General features: G+C 36.4%; 1 protein-coding gene across 1 annotated transcript in view; it reads right to left on the reverse strand.

The window, feature by feature from the left end:
- UBE3C (ubiquitin protein ligase E3C) overlaps positions 1 to 24,204 on the reverse strand; it is an 82,841-nt gene that overhangs the window by 21,541 nt on the left and 37,096 nt on the right. Inside the window, exons 14-18 of the mRNA XM_087730039.1 lie at positions 22,335 to 22,439; positions 21,124 to 21,211; positions 17,546 to 17,643; positions 13,599 to 13,731; positions 9,022 to 9,269 (exon numbers count right to left, since the gene is read on the reverse strand). Coding sequence (XP_087586165.1) covers positions 9,022 to 9,269; positions 13,599 to 13,731; positions 17,546 to 17,643; positions 21,124 to 21,211; positions 22,335 to 22,439 — 672 coding nt within the window. The remainder of the gene's footprint in view (positions 1 to 9,021; positions 9,270 to 13,598; positions 13,732 to 17,545; positions 17,644 to 21,123; positions 21,212 to 22,334; positions 22,440 to 24,204) is intronic.

A 24,204-nucleotide genomic window follows, 5' to 3' on the forward strand; every position in this document is an offset into this window, starting at 1 on the left:
AACTGGTGGTCAAATATGACATTAGACTTCTAGTTTCTAATGTTTAGATGGGGGAGGAGGGAAGGAAAATAAATCCTAAACACCTTAACAGAGCCTATATACCTCTGCCTCCTCAAAAGGCTGGGAGTAGCATTCCACTTCCACGGAAGTGCAATCTGCAGATGCAAGGCTGGGGCAAGAGGCTGGTCTGAAGCAGAGGCAGGGATATCTCCATCAAGGGCAGTCACACAAGCAGTGTAATGCTCATAGGGCGACGCATTCCCAGTAGCTACAAGGTCACGTCTGCTGAAAGGGCCAACCTGGATTTCCCAGTGCTATTTCAAACTCACGTAGGTTAGGGATGCTCTTTCGGCAAAGTTATGACATCTCTAGATAACCATTAAAATAACTTAAAAGTGTCTGAAACAACTAAACAAAACAAAGCAAACAGAAATTTGTTTTCCGGTAACAAATTTTTTTTCATACTCTTCACCCCAGTGTTTTCCCAATTATCCCAAGATGCCTTGCTAGCCTTTTTTTTTTTTTTTTTTAAATAAATGCTTAAAAGAGGTTTTTTCTGGTTAAAAGGCCGAGAAGCAATTATTTCACTATGGAAGAAGCAGTAGTCAGTAAAAGGAACTTCATACACTTCCCTCCCTCTCTGTGCAAATGCCTGTAGAACACACCAGAACATTAACAACAAGCAGAACAACAGAACACCTACTGTGGTTAATAGGTTTTGACTTCACACACAAAGCACACAGTCTGTTGTTTCTCTTTTAAATAATATTAGCTAGTTGTGCTTACAGTATAGTTCAACTATAATCGACTGCAACCTGGACTAGCTACAGAAAAGCCTTTACTCAATTCAGTGACACAGATCACAACTTGGTCATCTAAAGTGACAAATACTATGTTCAGATACTTACGAATATACTGAATGCATTCATTAAACACCTGTGATGTGGGGGAACAAGGAATGGTTCTTTAAGGCAAGCAACTTGCCGAATATAGGCATGCAATTAGTAGCTTTAATATATTATGGAATATCTCAGCTGGAAGGACAGCTGTATACAGGACATAGTAAGACAGGAAAAATGACAGTTTTCTGGGCAAGGAGGACTTTTGTCTTGTTTTCAAGATAAGAAGAATAATATCTGACTGGGACTGTACATGGTAACTATCACAATATTATTTAAGCCCTACATGGTCACATGAGGTCCTGGTCAGGTACGACACCAAGATTTAGGAAACAGCTCTTCAGAAAGAAAAGACTTTGTGCCATGTTTTAAAACCGGACGAAGTTTAAGCTACTCCAGTCATTTCAGACAAATTAGCTATATATAGTAGAGGTTACATGAGCATTACAACACGCTGAATGAGGTTCAAATTGTGTAAACAAGTTCACAGAGGAACCAACTAAACCTCCCTTACTGTGAGGCAGCTTTACTTACACTTTCAGGTCTACAATTAATTCTCTCATTTATTATTTCAACTAAAATCTTACTTAAGAAAAATAATTAATCAGTCATTGCTCCAACTTTCCATTAATTCTTTACAAGCCATAACTGTACTTTAAAACCTAAACAATGCTAAAGTCATACCCCTAGAAAGACACATGGCTTATGGGCTCAGGCAGTAAATGACTGGGCTTAAATTCAGTTATTTCCCTAATCAGCCCCCAAGACCATAACCCTTTCTATCTCAGTCATTTTAAACAGTTACTATTAAATAATACTTAGCACTTACAGAGTGCAATAGATCTTCAAAGCTGTACAGACCCATTAATAAAAACGATAGAAAAATAGCAAAACCATTAGAACTTCCTTCTACCTTATTATTTATATCCTAGAAATATCTCATCACGCTCACAAAGCCTTTGGGGCTAGCAAAGCCTTTTCTAGCTTAATGAAAAAGATAAAACTAAAAATGTAAGTTACATTAAAACTCTTATTTTTGAAGCATTTTTAAAGCTAGCATTTAGTAATGTTAAGATAAAATAATTTCTTACAGATACACTTAATAATGTGCTTTAAAGTGAGCAAAACCAAATGGAAATTGTTCCTAACACCAAGATGATAAAATAGAATTAATTCTATCAGACGTGGGTCCCAATGCAGTATGTCTGCTACCTGGTAGCTTTAAGTCACTGTTTCACAGTTGCCCGAGCTCTACAATAGCAGAGACATAGCAGATGCATTCGTATCACCGTAGTAATGGAAGATCTGGTACATTATCTTCCCTATGTGACTGCAAAAATTCATAGTGCACTTTTTGTTCAAATACCAGATGTCTTTTCTGTCTTTTTAAAAAAAGTAGGAGTCCAAAATTCCACAGCTAGATGCCTGTAATTAGGCTTCAGAGAGAGCTTTGTTAAACACCCTTGCGGCAGTGCTAGTATCCTCAGATGTAAAAATTTTTTTTCAGAAAAAAAAAAAAAAGCCTTTTGTAAATTGGTTTCACTTCTGGTTTCCCACTCACTAGGAATTTGAAGGTCAGCAAGTATAAGTTCATAGAACTTCCAGAGATTTGGGGTAGCAAAGACTCAGATGCAAGGGGCCTGCCTGCCAAATTTGCTGCAGTCAGTGTAAATATCTGAAATGCATTGAGGTGTGTGATAAGCACAAAACAACTCATGACTGTCTCATGAACACATTACCATAAAAACATAGGGATCCATTTCCAAAGACTGCATTGGAGCGTATCAAGTATAACGACCTTGAGTTTATTTTTAATTTAAAAATGGAAAGTCATGCTAGTATTTTTATTCTAAGAATTTAGGACATATTTAATTTTATTACAAGAATTTTTATTACCAAAATAGAGTGCTTCAGAAGTGTTGGTACTTGCAGAAAACCACCATTTCATCAGCTTGGTACTTTCTTTCTGTTTTAATAGGAACATATTATCTCTGTAACTTACACCATGTGTATGATATAAATTGCTACCGATGTCATTGGGGGGGCAGGGGGGGTGAGAGATGGGAGAGGGAAGGCCTAGAGGTACCTGTGGATGCACTGGATAACTGATAATTATCATTCACCACTGAAGTTCCAGTAAAGGCTTAATAGGTTTTTCTTGTCTCAAATTTAAACATAATTTAGTAAGAACTGAAGATAAAAGGAAGACATCTTCTCCCTATTTAAGTTCTAATCTTCTGAAAAACTGAAACATTTACTACTATATAACTAACCTCTAGATATGCTTCTAAGATAAATCTATAGTTTAATAGCAGTGAAACTAGTCATTTTTGAAGACGGTTCAAACAGAATAAAGAACTTCAGTAAATATTCCAAACCTAATTGACTGAAATGGACGTAGGTGTTCCCAACTGTGAAAAAAGATCAGGATACCATTACCACACACTCTAACTGTTTATTTATTCCCTGTCTAGGATCCTGATTTAGAGGCAATAAAATGCAATCAGTACACAAACCAGAAGCAGGAATCATCTGCTAATGGAACTTTTAATTGAGGAGTGACCACTGACATGAGGTAATTCTTTCCACGCAGAACTCCTTGCAGAGACCTCTATGCACTTTATCACGGTAAACAATCACTAACATATGCATTAAAGAAAATTTAAATACATTATGACCCAATAAATATCACAATCCATCAATACACACTTTTCCTTCCTAAAGATTTAGAGTTAAAATACCACATTTCAGTAGTCTTTTAGTGCTAGACATATATTTACAAGGTTAGTACTAACCTAGCTATTTGTAATCAAAAGATAATTGGTTATGTTAAATGAACCAGTACACAAAGGAATTGTCAAGCTGAATAACTGTGTCAGAAAATAGATTCAGAATAGTTTGCATCTACATTCGTAAATCATGAAATAACTTCCATAAGGTATCCATTTCGCTCTCTTATGATAGTGTTTCTGCACTGTAAATGTATAATTAAAAGAGCATGCCCTTTCCATCGTAAATTCCTGTTTTGATTCCATTTCAGATGATTCAGGATTTTCCGAGACAAATGATCATCAGCTAACTTGCTTTTAAGCAAAATGCTGAGTCTATAAAATCATGTGCAGGGTAACTGAAATTAATAAAATAAAAAGTTTATACAAATTACCTCCTCCCTATCAATATCACTAATTCCATACCTACCTCTCTACGTACTAGTAGTATTAATTGTGGCTGCAGCACAAATCAATTAAGACTGTACTGACTTAAGCCACGCCCAAGTGGACCTTCATTAAATGGACGGTAAGCAAAGGGAAAGGGTAGCCTAAAAATCAGAAGGGAAAAAAAAAAAAAACAATCCACCCTTCAGTAGTCAGAGAAACAGAGGAAGAGTAGCAGCGCGATGCCTGAGGCACCATCCTATCAAATAAATATTCAAGTATATGAAACCCAGTTCTTCTCATTGTAGAGTTTTCTTGCTCTGTTTTCTCTCTACAAGCTTTTGGCACAAAAAGGGCACACAAGTATGTTACCAGAAACACTTGCTTGAAGGTTTTAACTCCGTATGTGCAGCTTATTAATGATTTGAGTTTAGGACCTGATCCAGATCTTGCTGTGAAAAGACTCCCACTGGTTCAATCCATTTTAGATAAGGCCCCAGGATGATTAAGGACAACTTTAGTTTTTCTGCAAAATGGCTACTGTAGACACTGCTAATCTTAGAATTGTACCTTCCAGCCGGGAATAATATCTCGCACAAATGATCTATCACAGCTCTATTCAAAGTTACAAACGGTAACCACAAGGCACACTCTCAAAGATACAGAAAAATAATCTAATTGGTACTTAACGGTCCCACATTTACTACTAGGGTAATAAAATTTGTATTTGATCTACTATTGCCCTTCTAATGTTTAATTGTATCAAAAGACATATTTTATAACTTTTAAAATTATATATGTTTAAAAACATTTAGATATGTGCACAGAACAGTCCATTATATCTTAAATCAGTATAGTAACTTATAAAAAGTCATATGAAAATAAACAACTTAAACCTTCATCAATATAATATCCACCAGGCCATGCAAATTACTGACCTCCTATATAACATTAAATATTAATGATCAAAGACTAGACCTAGATCGTCTCATCTATCCATCATCAAAATAATGCTAAAATTTAAAATAAACACATTATTTTTGCTCTGTCCTTGCTGCTGCTTCTATCAAAGTTCTTTATTTGGATCCACAAAGGAAGGACTCGGTTCAAAACAACAATAACTGAGAACGCATTTTGTTCTTTATACTTCCTTCCCAACCATTTAAGGCAAAAGCTAAGTCTTGGCAAAACAAATCTAAATCTTTTCAGAAAACTCCAGTGTCTTCCAAGGACTGCAGATTCTATTGCTTAGAAAAAGAGACCGTATATTATATTTCAAAGACAGTGCATGTGTTCTTCAGCAGCATGAATGTGTGACTCACTAGTGCTCTTCAATATGCTGGAATAAAAGAAGTGGAGATGGTAGAATTCAGTATAACCAAAGATGCTGAGTGTATTAGACAAAAATCTCTAGTGCCAGGAAGAGTCGCTTGTTAAAGGTGCAAAGACAATCATTGCAAAACATAACACATGCAAGAACCAGCAGGTTTGTGTCAAAAAGGAAGAGGAAGCTATAAACATTATTGTTCTAATCTATGGACTTCCTGCCATATTCTTAAACTAACAGTGATACTTCATGAAATTTAAGTAAATTATCATAAGAATTAGCTACTTGATGTCAAATAATTCCAAATGCAAAGAATGTCCTTTTCCACAACATCTGCCACATTAACGTAATTGAATAAATGCAAATGTAAACTGGAAACGGAAAAGGAGAATACTGTATACAAGACTGAGTTTAGGTATGAACATGGTGAAGTTCAGATTTTAGTTCTGTATCTGTTGCTGTGCTACTGATCACAGTTTCTGCTGAAATGGTTAACCAGCATTTTCCTCTTTCCAGGTTTGCAGCAGACCATTCAAGAATCAGCACAGAGAAAATCCTCATTTAAGATTCTCAGGTGTTGCTTCCAAACTTCCCTTCTCCAGCTATGTTGCTTGAAGTTTTGGCAGCCTGTCAAAATAGCAACTTTTGTGTTCTCCTGAGCCAAGTCCACTACATTGCCAAAGCTGCAGCAGGAAAGTCTGCACGTGGAAAGATTTTTAGTGCTGCCAGAACAACTACTGCATGTGGAAAGGAAGTTAAACCACATCAGGTGCCTCCCGACAGCCCAATCCTACCTACTGAGAGAGCAGGAGGATTACAACATCCCATCCACACTTCTGGGACACTGCATGGGACAGCAAGACTTTACTCTCCTGAGAGGACAACAAAGAGAATTTGGGGCTACAACACCTCTGTCTGAACACCCCCGACAGCCCAGGACACCCTCAGCGATCAAGCAAAGCCTGGGACTCAGGAAGTCACTGCTACGCTTCCAGTGGGCGACACTGAAGGGTTCAAGTTTCAAACCGCGCCAGTGGTGGGAGACTGCTACCAGAGGTGTGCATGGTAAGCTGAGCTTTTACTTTTAAGGAAGAGAAAGGAAAATGCTTAAAAGGCACCAATGTTAAAATAATATTTACATCACAGAGTAAAGTCACTGAAAGTTGAGAAATGTAAACTTTGAAAGTGTTTGAGGAGCTGCTGTTTAAGCAAACTCATTTCTGCCTTTTTTTTCTTTGAAGAATGATTTCAGACAACATATGCAATGACACGATCACATGGTATTATTTCTACAAGACCTTTTGCTCATTCAGTGATCAGTAAAAGTTGCATGGACAACCATGAAGTTTGTATAGTATACAGATTTCAATTTCTTCACTAACTACAAAAATACACCCCAAATAGTCAATCATTTATCTAGGGTTAAAATAATTTAAGTTTTTAGATACACTATTTTTAAAGGTAAGTTTTAAATTTTCAGATGTTTCTACTTCTGAACTGACCAATTAACACAGATGTCAAGCTGTTAGAAACTTCCTGATGAGAAGAAAAACTGAATTAGGTGTAAATCTATGGTACTGGAAGTTAAATGCACTTGGATATTAGTATGAAATGGTTACCAAGAGACAGAGAATTTCTATAAATTATTATATTTTAATGTATTTGTTTTCTGATAACACTGAAACTTCTTACGTGAGAGTTTTTGGTGGCAGCGCTCTTTACATACTGGTTTCCACAAATAAGAAATTGCTGTGGATGCCTGATTGCTTCCTTTGCATTACATCTATTTTGTTTACAAAGGGGCTTTTAATAATCCACTATTGCTTTCAAATAACCCTGTGCAAAGCATAAAATGGACACATTTTTGAAAACAGGTGAGTGAGTATTCAATAACTTAACCAAGATCACAATACTGGCAGGTTTTGAATAGTATGGTCGTGCCTTATCTTTCTGTTTAATTCATCAAGTCTCTAAATACACTACTAAAAAGGTGTCTGTGCACCTGGGTAGGGGTAATTATTAAGGAAGACTGTCAGTTCTTACCTTATGTAAACAAGCTGCAAATACAAAAACAATTTATGCTTTCAAAATGTTAAATAATAGATCCTCTGATTTTAAAAAGACAAAACCAAAGCTATACTTGTAGCACTCCATGGGAGATAAAACACACTTTGCAACTTCTGTCTTTATGCTGATATTTGAAATCCAATTACAGGAGGGAATGTCTTGTTTTGACAGAGGAAATTAAAGATTCAAAATTACAATCTTTTCTTTGAAATAATGTTACAAACTTCCCCTTGACAATTGAGCCCTGCCCATTCCTGGATAAACACTAAACACTTCTGGAGTGAAGTAACTTCCTCACAATACCACAGCAGTATTCGCTTCCCCACTCCAAAAATCTATAGATGCAGAAAGGAAATGAAGCCTTGGATATGTAACATAGGTCACAATTACAAACTATTGTATTAGTACTGAATCCATCTCCCATTAACAGTGGGAACATCCTTCAAAGATTATTTTATTGAAATGGCTGATTTGAAATTTTCATTGTTTGGATATTGCAATAGGTAGGATGCATTAGCAGAGAATTTGCCTACAAAGTGGCAGTTTAATCTAGATCAGTTGACTGGCAACTCTAAAGGACAGCACTCTGTTTCAACAACTCAAGTTTGCCAACATCCTCTTAAACCACTTCCAGCTACGCTAAAAGGACATCCAACTATATGTTAAATCTCACTGCAAGTCAGCAGGATTTTAGCCTCCAAAATAATTCAGGCAGTTAAATGGGACTTTTACATCTTAAATACCTTCAGTTTTAGACAGCTGAGTAGCAATCAATACATTTTTTTTCTGAAATGGAATTTGTATTCCAAATTTTGTTTCACAATTATTAGCTTTACAAAAATTATTTCAAGGGCTTAAAAGGAAATAGCCTCAGTAATTAACCTGACTGTAAGAGAAAATTGAATGTAATGAATGTTTGTAATGGTTTCTCTCTTTTTTCTCCCCCCGCCCTTCATTTTTCATCTAGCTCAACAAGTGTGTATTAGTCTTCGAACATTCACAACACCAAAATATCAAGTGCTAAAACTCAAGAAAGATGCAAAATGTATGAAAACCCAAGCAGAATAAGTGAAAGTTAATTTGGATATGGCTCTTAAGTATGGTAAATGCTCATGGCAAATTTTAAATGCTAGTAAGAATTGTACAACTCATACGACTACAAACTGTTTCTTTCTGAAAATTTCATATATTTCAAATGGTCAAAATGTAACTGCAGTCAAACTCCAGAAAGCTCCAGGTTAAAAATCACCATAAGCAGAGTAGCTCTATTGGCTTCAATCAACTTAACTTGAAGCAAGAGGATAAACACAGGAGCAGACATATGCACACTTTGCTCAACTGGCAGTCAGGGTATCAAGTTCTCTGTATTTCTCAAGTATGTAACTTACTAAAATGAACATAAAATTTGGGTGATATGTGGAAATAATGTTCAGATCCAACATCTGGAAGTTTTTTTTCCTCAACTCTAGAAACACCATCAATTTTTCCCATCTACCCCTATCTAAAAAGAAAAAAAAATTACTGAATGACTTCAGTACTGCTATAGCTTTATATTACACAACACTGTTTTTACCTTTCCAAGCATTCTTCCAAGAAAGTAGTAATGTCGGGCGTAAGAGTCTCCAACGAGCATCTGTGCAGCAGGGTTAGGGTAAAGAAGTCCCTCATTGGTGGTCTTAAAAAATCCCTGGTTGGGGTTAAATCCCGATTTAAGTAGTTCATTCAGAAATTCTCTGAAAATTCCACCACCATCAATACCAGCTTCATCAAGACCATGTGCATTAAGTAAGTGAACACGAATGCGCTTTTTTAGGTCAGGTTCTGCAGAGAAAGGAGAGAGACAAACTCAGATACAACCATCTACTTGAATTTTGTTTGGATAAATACACATGTAATTACACATACAAACATATCCACGCTAACTTTATATAAAAAATTGAACTAGTAAATAGTAGCAAAAATCTATTACTGGCCTGAATTTTGGAATATTCAGTATATGAAACTCGCTTTGTACAAAGGGTCTTGCTTTAAGAGTCATCAAAAGATGGGAGTGGAAAGACCCATCTAGTGGTAGGGGAAGAAAAAAAATCCTACAAAATATTTTAGAGGCACAAGAATAATTTGAAAATTCTATTTATATAAAATATTGTGAATGCAAGGTTCAACTTTCTCCTGTCTGAAGGAATGGTCAATAAGCCCTGCATTCCCTTAGAGGGGCTGACTGTTAAGCTACATAATTAAATAATATTATTTTAAATTGAACTTAAGATTTTTAATACTTTGGACTCATTGCTATGTCATGTAATTCCAGTGAGCAAGGCGTGGTAAAGATGGATGTGTTCTGAAGGCAGGTGTTCTGCTTGTTTTGTAGTAGGCTGCTACTTGAGAAAGCAAGCAATATTTAGTCCTTGAACTATGTATACATAACAGGGAAGGAGGAACTCTTTGCTCAATTCACTGAAGGCTTCCAAAGACCTAACAAAATACAGCTTTTGTGCAAACCCTTGCATTGACAACCCTTGCATTGACTACACTTGCATCCCAGCAAAGCAACCAGTAATAAACCAGTAACAATAAAACTTTCTACTGCTTCCATGTGCTACAAATGCACACATTATGGATGGACAGATGATGTTCATGAAGGAATCTTCAGCACCTTGTAGCAACAGAATTTCTCCTGAACCACCAAGTGTCTTACTCACACTCTCCCATTAGCAAATGCCTCTACATCTATTAGCAACTTCCCATTTCACACCCAGCTATTTTTAAAAATTACCTATTAGTTCTTCATTCAAGTGAAATGCTCTCCTGCACAAAAATTCTGCTGGCTGGAAACAAGAGGATGGCCATTTTTAGCCACAGGTGCTGCAATAGGTCCACTCATCATCATCCAAAACAAGAAAATGGCCACTGGCAAAAGACAGTCTCAAGCATACAGACATGCTTTGTCTGGAGACTCCTGAGATATTGAGCATTAATGTTAAAACTTTTATATATGGAAAGTGTTGGTTTACTGCTTTTTGGGGCCTTATGAAGAAAATCAGTTATTTATCTCTTTCTCTGTGTACTGACAACCACATTTATAGCAAGGAGGGAAAAATGGTCCTAAAACAAATTCACATGTCAAAACAGGTGACCAGGTAGAGGTGGACCCCAAGATAGTGCAACCTCTGAAAAGAAGAGTTCAGTTTTATAACTCATACAGCTAGAATGTAACTAAACTGTTACTGGAGTCCACTGGAGGCTATTATGGAATATTCTGAAAATTCCAGTCACAGGAAAAAATAAATAAATTGAGAAATTCTTGCACATTGTTAAGCATATGACAACCAAATACAAATACAAACCCACAAGAACCAACCTAGTACATTTCTCCTATTCCAAGCTTGTTTTCTTAAATGATCTCAGCTAAGGTACTACGGAAACATTAACTTTGAACAGCTCTCTTCTCAGGACCAGTAGACAAACTGGATGCCTCTTCCAAATCAATGTTGTTTGCTCTCCCCTGATCAATTCTAGGACCTAATCTATCATCTGTTCAATCTCCCAGATCGGTTTTAATCAATTCAGTCTACAGTCTTGAAATTGTGTCTCTTGCAATTTTCAGGAATTTCTTCTTTTCTGCTCTCCCTTGTGGTGCCTGACCTACTCCAGAATTAAGATTATTTCAAAAAATTATACTGTCTCAGAATACTGGCTTTTAAAAAAAAAAAAAAAGTCCAACCTTCTAATTTAGTCTTTATTGATTCTAAATAGCACTAGTGCTCCACTAGTACAGTATCAGATAGCACTGTATACATATATGTGTGTGTATATGTGTGCGTATACATGGTGTGTCATGCACACATGCAGAAAAAATAGATTTTCTAACTTCAATGGCCAGCTACCACTATGGCTTCTCTGTCCCTGTAAACAAGACAGAAGACTTCACCTACAGATTACTTCCAAATCCCTTGCTACAAGCTCATTGGGTTCTCCCTTTTCACTGTTTTATGAGTAATTTTCTTCCTAAGGAAAGGCTGAAAACATTATCTGGAACTGTATACACGTATATGTAGATAAATTTTGTATTAATACAAAAGCTTTTTTTGCTGAGCAGAAGGTTTGACAGAATGACGGAACAGCTCAGGTTGGAAGAGAGCTCATCCGATCCACAATCCCCACACTGAAAGCAAGGCCAATTTCCAAGTTAGATTGGGATGCTCACTGCCTTCGTCCATTTGAGTTCTCCAACAACAGAGATTTTACAGCCTCTCTGGACAGCCCACTTCACTGCTTAACAAGTCTCAGTGTGAAACGTTTTTTCTATGTATGTCCACTAAAAATTTCCCTTGCTGCTACATTTTACAGCTTCTTCTCACATGCCATGTGCTTCAGTCCCCTGTATTACCTTGGTGGCCTTCTGGAGGACACATTCTTGTATGTTAATATCTTTTTTTCCACTGGGAAGCCCAAAGCTGGACACGGTTCATTGGTGCTGAAACTGTGAGCTATGTTCTTGCTAATACAGCCCAGCATGCAGTTAGCTTTCATCAACGGGAACTCTTGACTTGTTCAATTTGTTGTCCATTAGGAACCCCGGGGTCCTTTCCTGAAAACAGCTTTCTAGCCGGTCAGTGCTCAGTCTGTACTGCCACGTGGGGTTATTACAGCCCAGGCACAGGATTTAGCTTTGGTCTTTCCTAAACTTCACGAGGCTTCTGTAAGCCTTTTTCTTCAGTGTGTCGAGGGCCATCTCAGTGGCAACCCGACCTTGCGGTATATTGACTATTCCCCTCAATTTCATATTGCCTGTAACCTCACTAATGGTGGAATACATCCCAGTACCCAGATTGTCAGACTGTAGGTTAAGTTGAGGAAACATACATTCTAAACCTGTTTTTGTAGCTTAATAAAATTACATTAAGTTGAAATGTAGTCTCCACAGAAAATGTGCTTCTCATTTAAAGCTATCTTCTTCTTAAACAAATAGGTTGCCTGTTACTTGACGTTGCATTATTCAAAAGCTTATACTGCAGTTTCTGAATTGTATTTTCATACATTTGGGGGAGAGGGAAGGGAAACACAACAGACTCAACTTTTTCTGTTTTCCAATTCCATCTCATCTTTCTCTTTTTAAAGTAACAGTTAATGACTCATACTAGACTTAGTACGAAGAAACTATTCCCAACCACTAGGAAAGAGGCTAAACAGTCACTTGCACATATGATCTCCAGATGACTGTACAGTGACATCTCCTGATTAGCCTTTAAAAATTTCCCCAAAACAGGACAACTTAATTTGTACTTAATTTAAAAAAAAAAAAAATAGTCTAAATGTATCTCTTTTAGGTAGTTACAGTTTTAAACAGAGGTATTGAGATACAAAATCCTATTTATAAATAGAATAATATCTTTAATACTACCAGAGTAAAGGAAATTAAGAAAACACATTGTCTCCAGTAATTTTATACCAACCAAGAATATCAACACCTCTTTTTCTTCTTCCTCTCCACACTAGGCAGTTCTCCAGGAGGGAACTTACGTGGCACAGCAGGTGAGATTCACATGGCAAACCTCAAGCCTTGGGAAAATATTCTTTTTATATGCAAAAATACAACATAACTAATAAGGACTTTATTTGGGCAGGTTTTATCTGCATTGGTATTTTGGCTTCTAGAGCAGCCACTCTCACACAAATTCATACTAAGGTATGATTTAAATCAATGTGGTAAAATATATACTACTACATACTATCACTACAAAGTGCACTGCATTATCCTTATCAGCCACACTGTACCTAGCAAATCCCATGCAGTCTAGATATTCTTGTTGACATGGATTACCAAAGCAGATGATATATAATTAACTACATCAATAAACATACAAAGTACAGTTATTTGTACAAGTAAATGGGAAGAAAAGCCCCATAAAAGTAGGTTTGAACTAAGGAAGTTTGTGTTAAAGAGAATGAGACTGCAATAATCAGAAAGCATGTGATTGGATGAGAATTACTTTACGTAAAAACGAGGAAATTTAACTTTTTAAGGACTTTCGCACCTCAGAGCTGATATACTTCTAACATCCTACTCAAGTAAGCAAATATGTAACTACATGGTAAGAACGGTTAAATGTTATAAACAAGCTGATGACAACTTAATTGTAAACCTACCATTTTCAGGAGAAAGTTTATCATAAGCATCTTCATAAATATAATTTCTTCTGATAGTGACATTAATTCCATCCAAAAATGGCCCGTCTCCTTGGACTTCTTGTTTATCAGCATAGATCAGCCTTTGAAAAATCTGTTAAAATGAGTGAAAAGAGAAATCACGTCATTGTGCAGATCTAAATATTCAATGAGAGATGGTTATTCACTACTATTACTGTCCTTTGAGTTGCTTCTGGGCACCCACTTTCAAGTGGTTTGTCTTCTCTCTCATTGAGCTGCAGAAACATAATAGAGCCATGTCCCAGGGGAGGGAAGAAGGGACAGACATGCAAAAAACTTTTTTGTGCTAAGATATCATCCTCAGTTTTTTCTACATAAAGAGACACATCTACAGACATTGTGTCAGTGATTCCAGTTTCTTCTCCCTAACTTTCAGAGTTCTGAAATGCAAAGTATTCAAAAACAAAGGGAAAAAATGGCATGAGCATTTTTGCACACACAGAGGCAATCCCCAATACTAGTAAACAATCTTTTGTCATTTTTGTAATGCTTAGGCACGTTCCCAGTAACAAGAAATTAGGTATCAGTTCTCCTCTCAGGAGCAGTGAGCAAATAATTCAAAGCAAAATAGTGGATAGCACTGCCATATTAAACAAAGTACCAGAGCATCACACCAATTCAAAAAAATAATGCCAGCTGAAGTACAAATTGAACTTCACTTGCCCTTTTGCAAGTCTTCACAACAGGAGCCTGTTACAGTTCACCTGAAGAGTAACTGTAGCTAACTGTGTCTCTATGCCAAGATGTAGCATGGGAGGGGGTTGCCTAATGTATAATAATGTTCAATATACCCTCCATCTACTATGTCCCTCTCTTGCATCTTTCCCATATTCAATAAATAAGTCTAGCACATTTTCCAAGGGATGTAATCTCACAGACTATTTTCTTAACTAAGAGATTAAGTACAAGTCTCCAGGGATGTTTAAAAACAGCAAATTTACCATGAAAGAGGAAAATCTGACAACAGCAGACAAAGCTAGAGTAAGGTCTCAAAACTACTGTTTCTATGGACAAGTGTAGCTAGTGGAGAAGATGCTCTCCAACCAGGAGGGTTATAGTGTAGACAAAGCCAGATTCTTCCCTAAGGTACACAGCAGGAAAACAAGAGAAAATAGTCATAAGCTGCAGAAAGAGCAATGCCGAACAGACATGAAGAAAAAAAAAAAATTATAATGAGAGTTATTACGTATTGGAAGAGGTTACACAAAGAGTTTAAATCTCCATTTCTGGAGATAGTCAAAAGTGATCTGGACGTGTCCCTGAGCATACTGATCCAACTCAAGTGATTCCTGTATGAGGAAGGATGTGGACTAGAGTACCCCCAGAAGTCCCTTCTTACCTAAATTTTTCTACAGTTCTAAGACATTGTCCTGGTTTCAGCTGGGATAGAGTTGATTTTTTCTTCCTAGTAGCTGGTATAGTGCTGTGTTTTGGATTTAGCACGAGAATAATGTTGGTAACACACTGCTGTTTTAGTTGTTGCTGAGTAGTGCTTACACCAGTCAATGACTTTTTAGCTTCCCCTGCTCTGCCCGGTGCACAAGAAACTGGGAGGGGGCACAGCCAGGGCAGCTGACCCCGACTGGCCAAAGGGCTATGCCATACCATATGGCATCATGGCCAGTATAGAAACTGGGGGGAGTTGGCCAGGGGCAGCGACTGCTGCTTGGAAACGGGCTGGGCATCAGTCGGCGGGTGGTGAGCAATTGTATCGTGTATGACTTGCTTTGTATATTATTATTGTATTTTTATATTATTACTACTACTACTGCTATTCTATTTGATTTTACTTCACTTATTAAACCGTTTTTATCTCAACCCACGAGTTTTCTGACTTTCACCCTTCCAATTCTCTCCCTCATCCCACCGGTGGGGTAGTGAGCGAGTGTCTGTGTGGTGCTTAGTTGCCAGCTGGGGTTAAACCATGACAGACAAAGACACACAGTCACAGACACCTCTTTTTTTTTATTTTTTTTTTTTAATGTAGAGGGCATAAGAATACGCTCACCACTTTTTTTTTTCCTGAAGCATGGCTAGATATGGTTTATTAACTATTGCTACACAACACTAGATGGAAAGAATCGCTTGGAGGTATATTTCATGGCAAAATTCTTCTTGATACAGAGTCTGGACTCCTACATAATCCAATGTTCATGTAGATGTTAGTCCTGAAAGTAAGAACCCTAATGCATAACTGAAGCATTTACAATGACTTCATATTAACACATGGAAAAGTAAGCAATGCTGACTGAGGTACACACCATAGGAAGTAACATCACCATAGGAAAGCTGACAAAAGTACGGCTTAAGTAAGTGAGAACCAAGGCACTTGATACAAATTGGATTCATGACCTCCCACAGGTACATATCAGATTGAAAGTTGCACATCAATATGCCTTAAGGCTGAAGAGGATAACTGGGCTCATTAATTGCTTGTAAGAGTATCTAATATCTGGTAATTCAAGGCAAAAATCTCATGAAGAAGTCAGAAAATGAAAGGACACATGGAACAACGCACACAGGGAAGCAGCACTGAGCTGTATTACCACATTAAATTACAGCGTGATAGATGGCAAGTGGAAGAAAGAAAAAAAAAAAACAAACAACCCAAACAAAACCATTAAACCATTATAAGGCATCTTCTTCCTTTATTGCAAGTTGTCTTGCAGGGGCAGTGGGAGACTCCAAAAGGATGCTGACTCCCACTATTACACAAAAAGAGCCATACTTGGTCCAAAAAGCAGTATAAGAGGATCTCCTCGTTGAACTATAAAAGTTCAGTCTACAGCTTTATCCACCTCTCCAAGCTCTCATCCAATTGTTATGATTTTTTGCGATAAAACCAAATAAGGTTTTATGAATTCCAGAAACTTAGAATACTTGCATCTGAACATAGCTTTAAGAAGTTCAGAGGTTGTAGACAGTGACTGAATTGTGACGTACAGAGCCCTGCTTGAGGACACTTCCAATTGTTTCCCTATAATCCTAGTGCAATACTGCCATACAGTATTAAGATGTTTCGTTGGACCAACTGTTTCATAGAAGCCTGGAAAAAACACTCCTTTTCTACCAAAGCTGTCACTGTCTTTTTTTGACAAATACTGATTTACTTTCCCTATGGAACTGTTCTTCATTCCCTTTATGGTGTCTTGCAACTTAATGTCTCCAAGACATTTCAGTAATTTAAGTAATTGATACTGTTGACAACAAAAGCAGTTCAGAAAAAAAAAAAATTATGTGTAACAGAATAAGAGCTTTTAAAAATATATACGATGCAAACTGAAATAGATAATAGAACTAACAATTGCATTTTTAAAGTCTAGAAAACATTAAAAAGCAAATCAAATAATACAAGGATCTTGCAAGTTTTAAACTACATACTCTATTAAAGTTCAGCTACTCAGCTACGAATGCAGAAATTTAATCTCTAGGCGTTATTTTCCCAAAATGGACATCCATCATCTCATTCTGAGTAAATCCACCCACTGCACAAAAGTCTCCAGTCTTGACCTTGCAATCTGTTTATTACAGATACACAACTAGTTAGTGCTCTGCTTACCACAAGAGGGTGCAATCATGTAGATCAATCATTGAATCAGGACTGCAATTTATTATAAACACACAACTGCTCTCATATATCTTAGAATACAGGTTTTTAATTTTAATGCAATTATTATAAAGGGCAATATAGCTAGTAAAAAAAAGAGAAAAGTAATTAACGCCAAATGTTCAGTTGCCACATGAGTACCGAAGAAAAACAGTATGGCCTGTCATATCCTTCTGCAGGGAAACAATCCATTTTCTACTTAGCTAAGTGCTCTTTTTACAATTCTTGAAAATAAAAAACTAAACAACCACAATTGCATATTAAATGAGAAATTAGGTACCTTTACTCTTTCTTCAAAAGGAACTACAAAAGGTAGCTCTGTCAGAATTGCAAGTTGTCGTTCTTCAGACACAGAAAGAGGTGCTGGTTCCAAACCCACTTAAAATAGAAATAATAATTTTAAAAATTTTGGAAAGAACATTTTTTAAACAGTTTATTTTGTACCAAGTGACTCACTCAATTTACTTTGTATAAAAATAGATACATTAAAATAGTTTATTTACTAAACAGTCACACCAAGCCTTATCCTTCTTTAAACATTAGTTTCTGCAAGCAAACTGAAATGTAAGTAGTAAATACACACTGAAAACAAAATGTGTATAAAAATAAGTACTCCTACATTTTTTATTTTATTCAGAAGAAAAAAGTTATTTTTTCATTATTGACATTTTAATTTTTCAATTAAGAAAAAATACATGACAGAAGACAATTAAGAAGTTTTAAGTAATTACAATTTTCATAGCAGGAATACACAGTATTCCCACCCCAAAGATCAAAATAGTTTAAAGGTATTCTGCTTTCAACTAAAACATCTACATTCAATCAAATCATTTTAGGCATAAAAACTAAGAATTAAACCAAATCTAATGAAACTAACAGAAAGATAACACTTATTTCAATGGGTTTTCTCTTCCAACAGCAAGGTCACAGTGATCACATTAAATCCTAGTCACTGCAGAAATAGTGAAAAGAACATCAAGACATTGCATCATGTGCCAAGAAAAAAGATTAGAAAAGAATTCAAGAAGCCACAGCAACAGGAAGACTCAATTGCATATGGTTCCCAAGCTACCATGCAGCTCTTTTGAACCTTCTTATACCCACGGAGAAAGTTTTTAAGAAACAACTCAACAATCCTGCTCTAACTTCATGGGAAGAAACTCAGTTGCTGAGCATGTATCTGACGACTGTAAATTAATTAATGGCAGCAAAAAAAAAAAAAGTATTGCTCACTGACTAGACACTGTGGTTAAAGGTCCACCTAGCTTCAGTCTAGAGAGGAAACAAAACCCACAACTCCTTTCTTGTTTCATTTTCATATTTAATATCCACCTTCTTGAAAAAAGACTCCAGAGTCTAAACTATGTATAGACCATATTACAAAACTGAAGGAAATGCTTCATGTTACTACCCAGTCTGGAAGTTTACGATGACAGTTTCAAGTCTTTCCTTTGGCTCCTACCTGTGGTGACTAGCATTTTGCTGCCCTTCTGCAACTGGACATCACTTCAATGTTCCTTTTGTTTAACTCCTCAAAGCACTTTAAGTAGGGATATTTTAAGCACCAATTTAACATGATGTGACCCAAAACATCACTATACTTGATGTATATTAATTTGGGGCAGGTTTCAACATTGCAAGCCTTTGGAATTTCTGAAAAAAAGCTTGTCTGTGATTACCCTTAGTTTACTTAGTAAACATTTTTAATTAAAGTCAATGCATGCTGCCTATTAAGCTAAGGGTTAAAAGCATTTTAAATAAAAAGTGCATGTACAGCAAAGGTAAACTACTACATGACTTCGACAGTTCAATTATTCCAGTCAATTAGTCAATTTTATCTGCATTTCTCCATCACAGCTTCTTTCTTTAAAGAGAAATATGGGATGGAGTCATCAATACAGAGGGCATTTAGAACTCAGGAGTCTGCCATTTAAGTAAATGAAAAAGCAAAAATAAACATGACCATATGTGATTCAGCAGTACTTTCATGCTAATTGGCTTTAACCCATATGGAGTCAAGAGGGATTAAACAAGTTACGTGCACATTGTTACCTGCTTGTTTTCACACATTCATGTTGACTGCACTTTTTTTAGCCTGATTTCCTATGAAAACGAGGTTTACATGAACACACCATGTCATCTTTCCTCACCATCTTGCCTCCAACACACCTTTTGAGCTAACCAGCTGAATTTTAACTTTGACTGAGAATAGGAGATTCAAAAACAGTAAGTTTTGTGAAAATTTTCAACTGGATAGACAAGAGAAATTCCTTTAGTGACCTGATTACAGAAACAGCAAGGAAAGCTCAGCTATCTGCTCTGTTCAGAGTCAGTTTATCTGACAGCCAGCCAGAAAAATGAAGGCATATAGCTGCTCTGCACCAGCCAAGCATGTGCATTCCTTATCCACCAACTGCCCAGAGCAAGGCAACTAATGTAACAGAGGGAACTGGTGCTATTATGGGAAGACAAGGGAGAGAGTTCAACATGTGTGAAGGGAAGGAGACTAGCAGACTAGTAGCATAGGGGAGAATCTGAAAGTAATAAATGTGGAACAGATCTGACAGTGGAGAACATCAAGACGGTACAGCTGTCAAGAGCCACATAGGTCAATGGAAGAAACAGGGATTACTGATGTAGAGTCCGTAAGGTATACAGGATACAGGCCTGGTGAAGCCTGGCAATTTTTGCTAAAACACCTGCTTTTAAGAGTTCATATTATCAATCACTTAGGCGATTTCCAAAGAGAGAAACCAAACTGAAAAAATATTCGATTCAAAATTCTGAGGAGTACTTACACTGGACCAACTAGTTGTTATCAGGCAACTAGACTAATAAGGTAGTCAAAGTAAACTTAAACCATCGTAGCTATTCAAATAAAAAAAAAATATATATCTATATCATTGTAAGAAGTCCTTAGGTTTCAACCTTGGACAAAGCCCTTAATTCTGTACAACTCTGTGGCAGCATTCAAACATTACGGTCTTCTCTAAATGATGTACTCTATCTGGCTAAGATACTCAAGCAGATTACATCACCTTGAAAGAGAGTATGGACTCTCATAAATGAATCATTTTGCTGCTTAAAGGCCCCATTTTCAATTCAGTATTAAATCTTCACAAGTATGAGTGATTTAATGATTATTTTGCTTGAGCATAGCAAGGTAAAATTCTAGAATAGTGAAGATACAAAGGTATGAAAAGCTGAAAGAAACAGACTGTCTGCATGAGAAAGTATATCGGCACAACTAAACTAGTGTAAATTTACCCTGATTGCTAAGTTGGTCCAATTCTCTCATCTTTCTCCGGAAGCTCCATAAAGTCTAGATATTTTGAGTAATTCAAGGGGCTAAGTTTCTGCCTTATCTAATTAGAGACAATATTTATAAACAGTAATTAATACTTATCATGGTACCTAAACCTTGTTTGTTACAGTTTAATATATAATAAAGAAGTTTCTTTATAGTATACAGTAAAAGCAAAACCTCAGTGCTTTACATCATCTGCAACTTTATTAATTTAGTACCTTATGCAAGTGCCTTTTATACATATTAATACATATATTTTTAACACATATCATTTGTCCACCTCATCATTTCCCTTCATCAGTCCCAGCAGAAGCTTAGGGAAAGCTGTTACACATTAAATATTCTAAAGACATGCACACACATGTGTATACAAATATACTTTTTTTTAAAATATCTGAAACAAAATTATCAAAGATTGCCTTGCTTTTGGCTATCAGTAGGACTGCTACACAAAATACTCAACTGAGCTCTATAAAAAGTAGCTTGTCTTTGCATAAGACAAACTGTTACTTTGACTTAGTAAAGCAAAAATCGCATAGACAGTATCTTACCATCCAAAGTAGATTGCAATGGTCCTATTCTTCCCATTCTTCTGACTCTCCAGACGTGTCTAGCGGATGGCACATACAGCTGTGTAACCTAATAAACGAACAGTATTTTACAGTTAAACATTATCTAATTACATATTACAATTTACTATTACATAGTAAATACATGAAATCATTATGTCCAAGAGTATGTCTGAATGCTTAAGTATCTTCATTTCTAATCCCTCCTCCTTATACTTGTGCCTTAAAGCTGACCTGCAAAATTAATAACAATGTAATACAAAGTCCATGTATCATTTAAAATTACCATGCAATGTTACATTGAATTCTGGTATTTAAGATACCAGAGAAGCTAAGTTTGAATTTTGAGATGTCAAATAAATTCTGTTTACTTTGTACTGAAATCAGGTTAGCACCACAGTTTAAGACTACTACTACTTTCTCTAAGGTGTGTAGGCACTATTTAGTAGGAACTATAAAGAACTGTCACACAGAGAAATGGAAATCTTGAACACAAGGCAAGCAAATGTGCAATCATAAAAAAGAAACAGAATGGTTCACTGTTAACTATTCCGTGCAAAACTTCCAACTGTTAAGACACCTAATAGGACAAGGCAGTCTATCTGAGGTGTAACTACCTTCTTAAGATCCAAGTTTTCAATGATTCAAAGGATGTAGTTGCACATTCACATTGGCGCTTTCTTTTGCACACACATACACACTTTTTAAGCTCAAACAATGCCATTTTTTTCAAAAGCTCTTGGGGGGAAAGAAGTAATTTCTAGGTGAGATACATACAGAAAATGCTCATGAATTTTCTTTTATTTTGGAAGAGAATTTTGAGGGTTTTTTTTCCCTATTACAGAGCAACTCTTATTTAGCATTTTTATTATGAGAAGTACTTAAAATAACTAGAAAATAAAATGCAACAAAACACTACTAGATTTTCAATTCTCCTCTGCTATAAATGCAGATGACTTACACTATCGTACTGTAGAGTGGGTTCTACTTTATGGAGTGGAAATGTGATTTAACATAAAAGGTTCTTAAGAGATGCAAGACTTTTACATTAGAGAAAAGCAGCATTACTCCAGGTTTTACACCACGCTAAATCCGTGCAATGTCAACATCATTGATACTGTCAGGAATCAAACACTTCACGATCAAAACTTTGGCACCTGTAAAGCTATGTGGAAAAAGGGTATTACTCTTACCTTATCTGCTTTGATGTTTTCTTGTTCTGAGAGCCAGTGATTTGGTGGGCAGAAATTTCTCCTTGTATCTCTAGATTTCAACATTTTCACTAAGTTTGTGATGACCTGGGTGTCAGAAACACATACATTCAATATACATTTAGCACTGTGAATGAAATCGTATAATCCACAAGAAAAGCTTAAGAAAATCTTTCAGTGAGGTATGAAATTGTTACTTACTTTTAACTTACAAAAACTTGCTCTTATACTTAAATACCTTAATACTTAAATACTTAAATACCTTAGAACGTGAGTAAGTAATTGTGGTTCACTTGTAAGTCATAAAAAAAAAATTCGCTTACTGAAGTCTCATTCCTAAATCTAAGAACTAGGACTACCTAGGACTAGGTAATCCTAGGACCCTGCACACACACTCAGGGAAGCCTAAACAAGTCATTACCAGCATTACGTTACTTATTTAAAGAAAGTAACACTTAACCAGGTCATTTATACAATGGTCTCTTATACAGATTTTTTTTTCTTTTTTGCTTATATAGGTTTTCAGAAATTAGATGTGTAAATAGATGTATGTTTTAGAAGAGAGAGCTATACAGCTGTTCTTTACTACCTCTCATTCCAAAACTGGGATTCTGAACAATTTGGCTGATTTGTAGGTTTTCTTTGTCCACAAGAAGGAAGATTCCTAAATTTCTGTGCATCGTTTTTCAAGGAAAATGTTCCACAGAAGAATGGAACTTTTGCTTGCCATCTCAAGACAAAGGTCACTCTATCACTCCACACTAGGCAAATCTGAGGGATCAACTAATAAACAGTGGGTCTTTCTGCCTATAGTCAATAAACTTAACTAACTAGCCAGCACAAGATCGTGCGATGTGCTTCTCGATGGCCAAACTGTACAAAAGCCAACATCAGCTTCAGAAAGTAGAGAAGGAGAGGGCAGCAGCATTAAATTGACATCAAAACATAACAGCAAAAATTACATCTCTAAAGTACATGAAAGATTGACTACTTCTCGTTGCTGCATTAATAAACTAAAGCATTTCCAACTAAAGGTGCCTCAGAGAAATGCTAAGTATCTGCTGACAATATCACCTGACCAAACACTGAGGTGATTATCCACGTGAAAAAACTAATGCTGATATTTTTAAGGGTAAAGGTCTACATCTGAAAGGACATTACAGGCTCCTCTTCTTGTCAATGAGTATCTTGTTAGCATTTTCAAAGCTGGCAAGAGGAAAAAAGATCATCTCATCCAGAAGTAGCTACCAATTTATCAAATGAACTGCACCCTCAAAGTTCTTGTCTCTATTAAAACAGATCCTAGTGTGACTAGCTCAGTTGTTTATAGGGTATGGTAAAAGGCTGTTAAAGGATCCAACATACCAGGTTCAGAAAGTAAAATCACTCCTGAGAAGGGCCTAGCCCAAACATGCCTGAAAGCAGATTACAGGATGACCATTTTCAGAAAAAGGATGTTTACCAAATATTCTTCTGGTGATCACCAGAAGCAGCACAAAAAGCCCCCACAGTCCTAGAAATACCTGTGGTGTGGCTGGGTGTAACTTTCATTTAATATGCCCATGTATACTGTATTATCGTAATGTTATTTACAAACTAAAATGTGTTGGGTAAAAGCCCTTTAGTGTGTTAAGTTAGTAAGCCCTTTTCCAAAAGAAGGTATAAGCATTTACCTGAAAACCACCCAGTAACAGTAGCGCAACGAATTTTTGCTTATCAACTGAACCAGGTTGACACGCAGGTGATGGTGCATAGATCCATACTTCACCCAACCACAAGCACATTAGCTTAAACCACTATGTTTAATTAATTTTTATTCACAAGGAATTCAAATGATCAAAGGTAATTCTGT

The sequence above is a fragment of the Nipponia nippon genome, unplaced genomic scaffold, assembly GCF_047370975.1.
Source record: "Nipponia nippon isolate SJK-2023a ecotype South Korea unplaced genomic scaffold, ASM4737097v1 scaffold_1, whole genome shotgun sequence".
NCBI classification, from domain to species: domain Eukaryota; kingdom Metazoa; phylum Chordata; class Aves; order Pelecaniformes; family Threskiornithidae; genus Nipponia; species Nipponia nippon.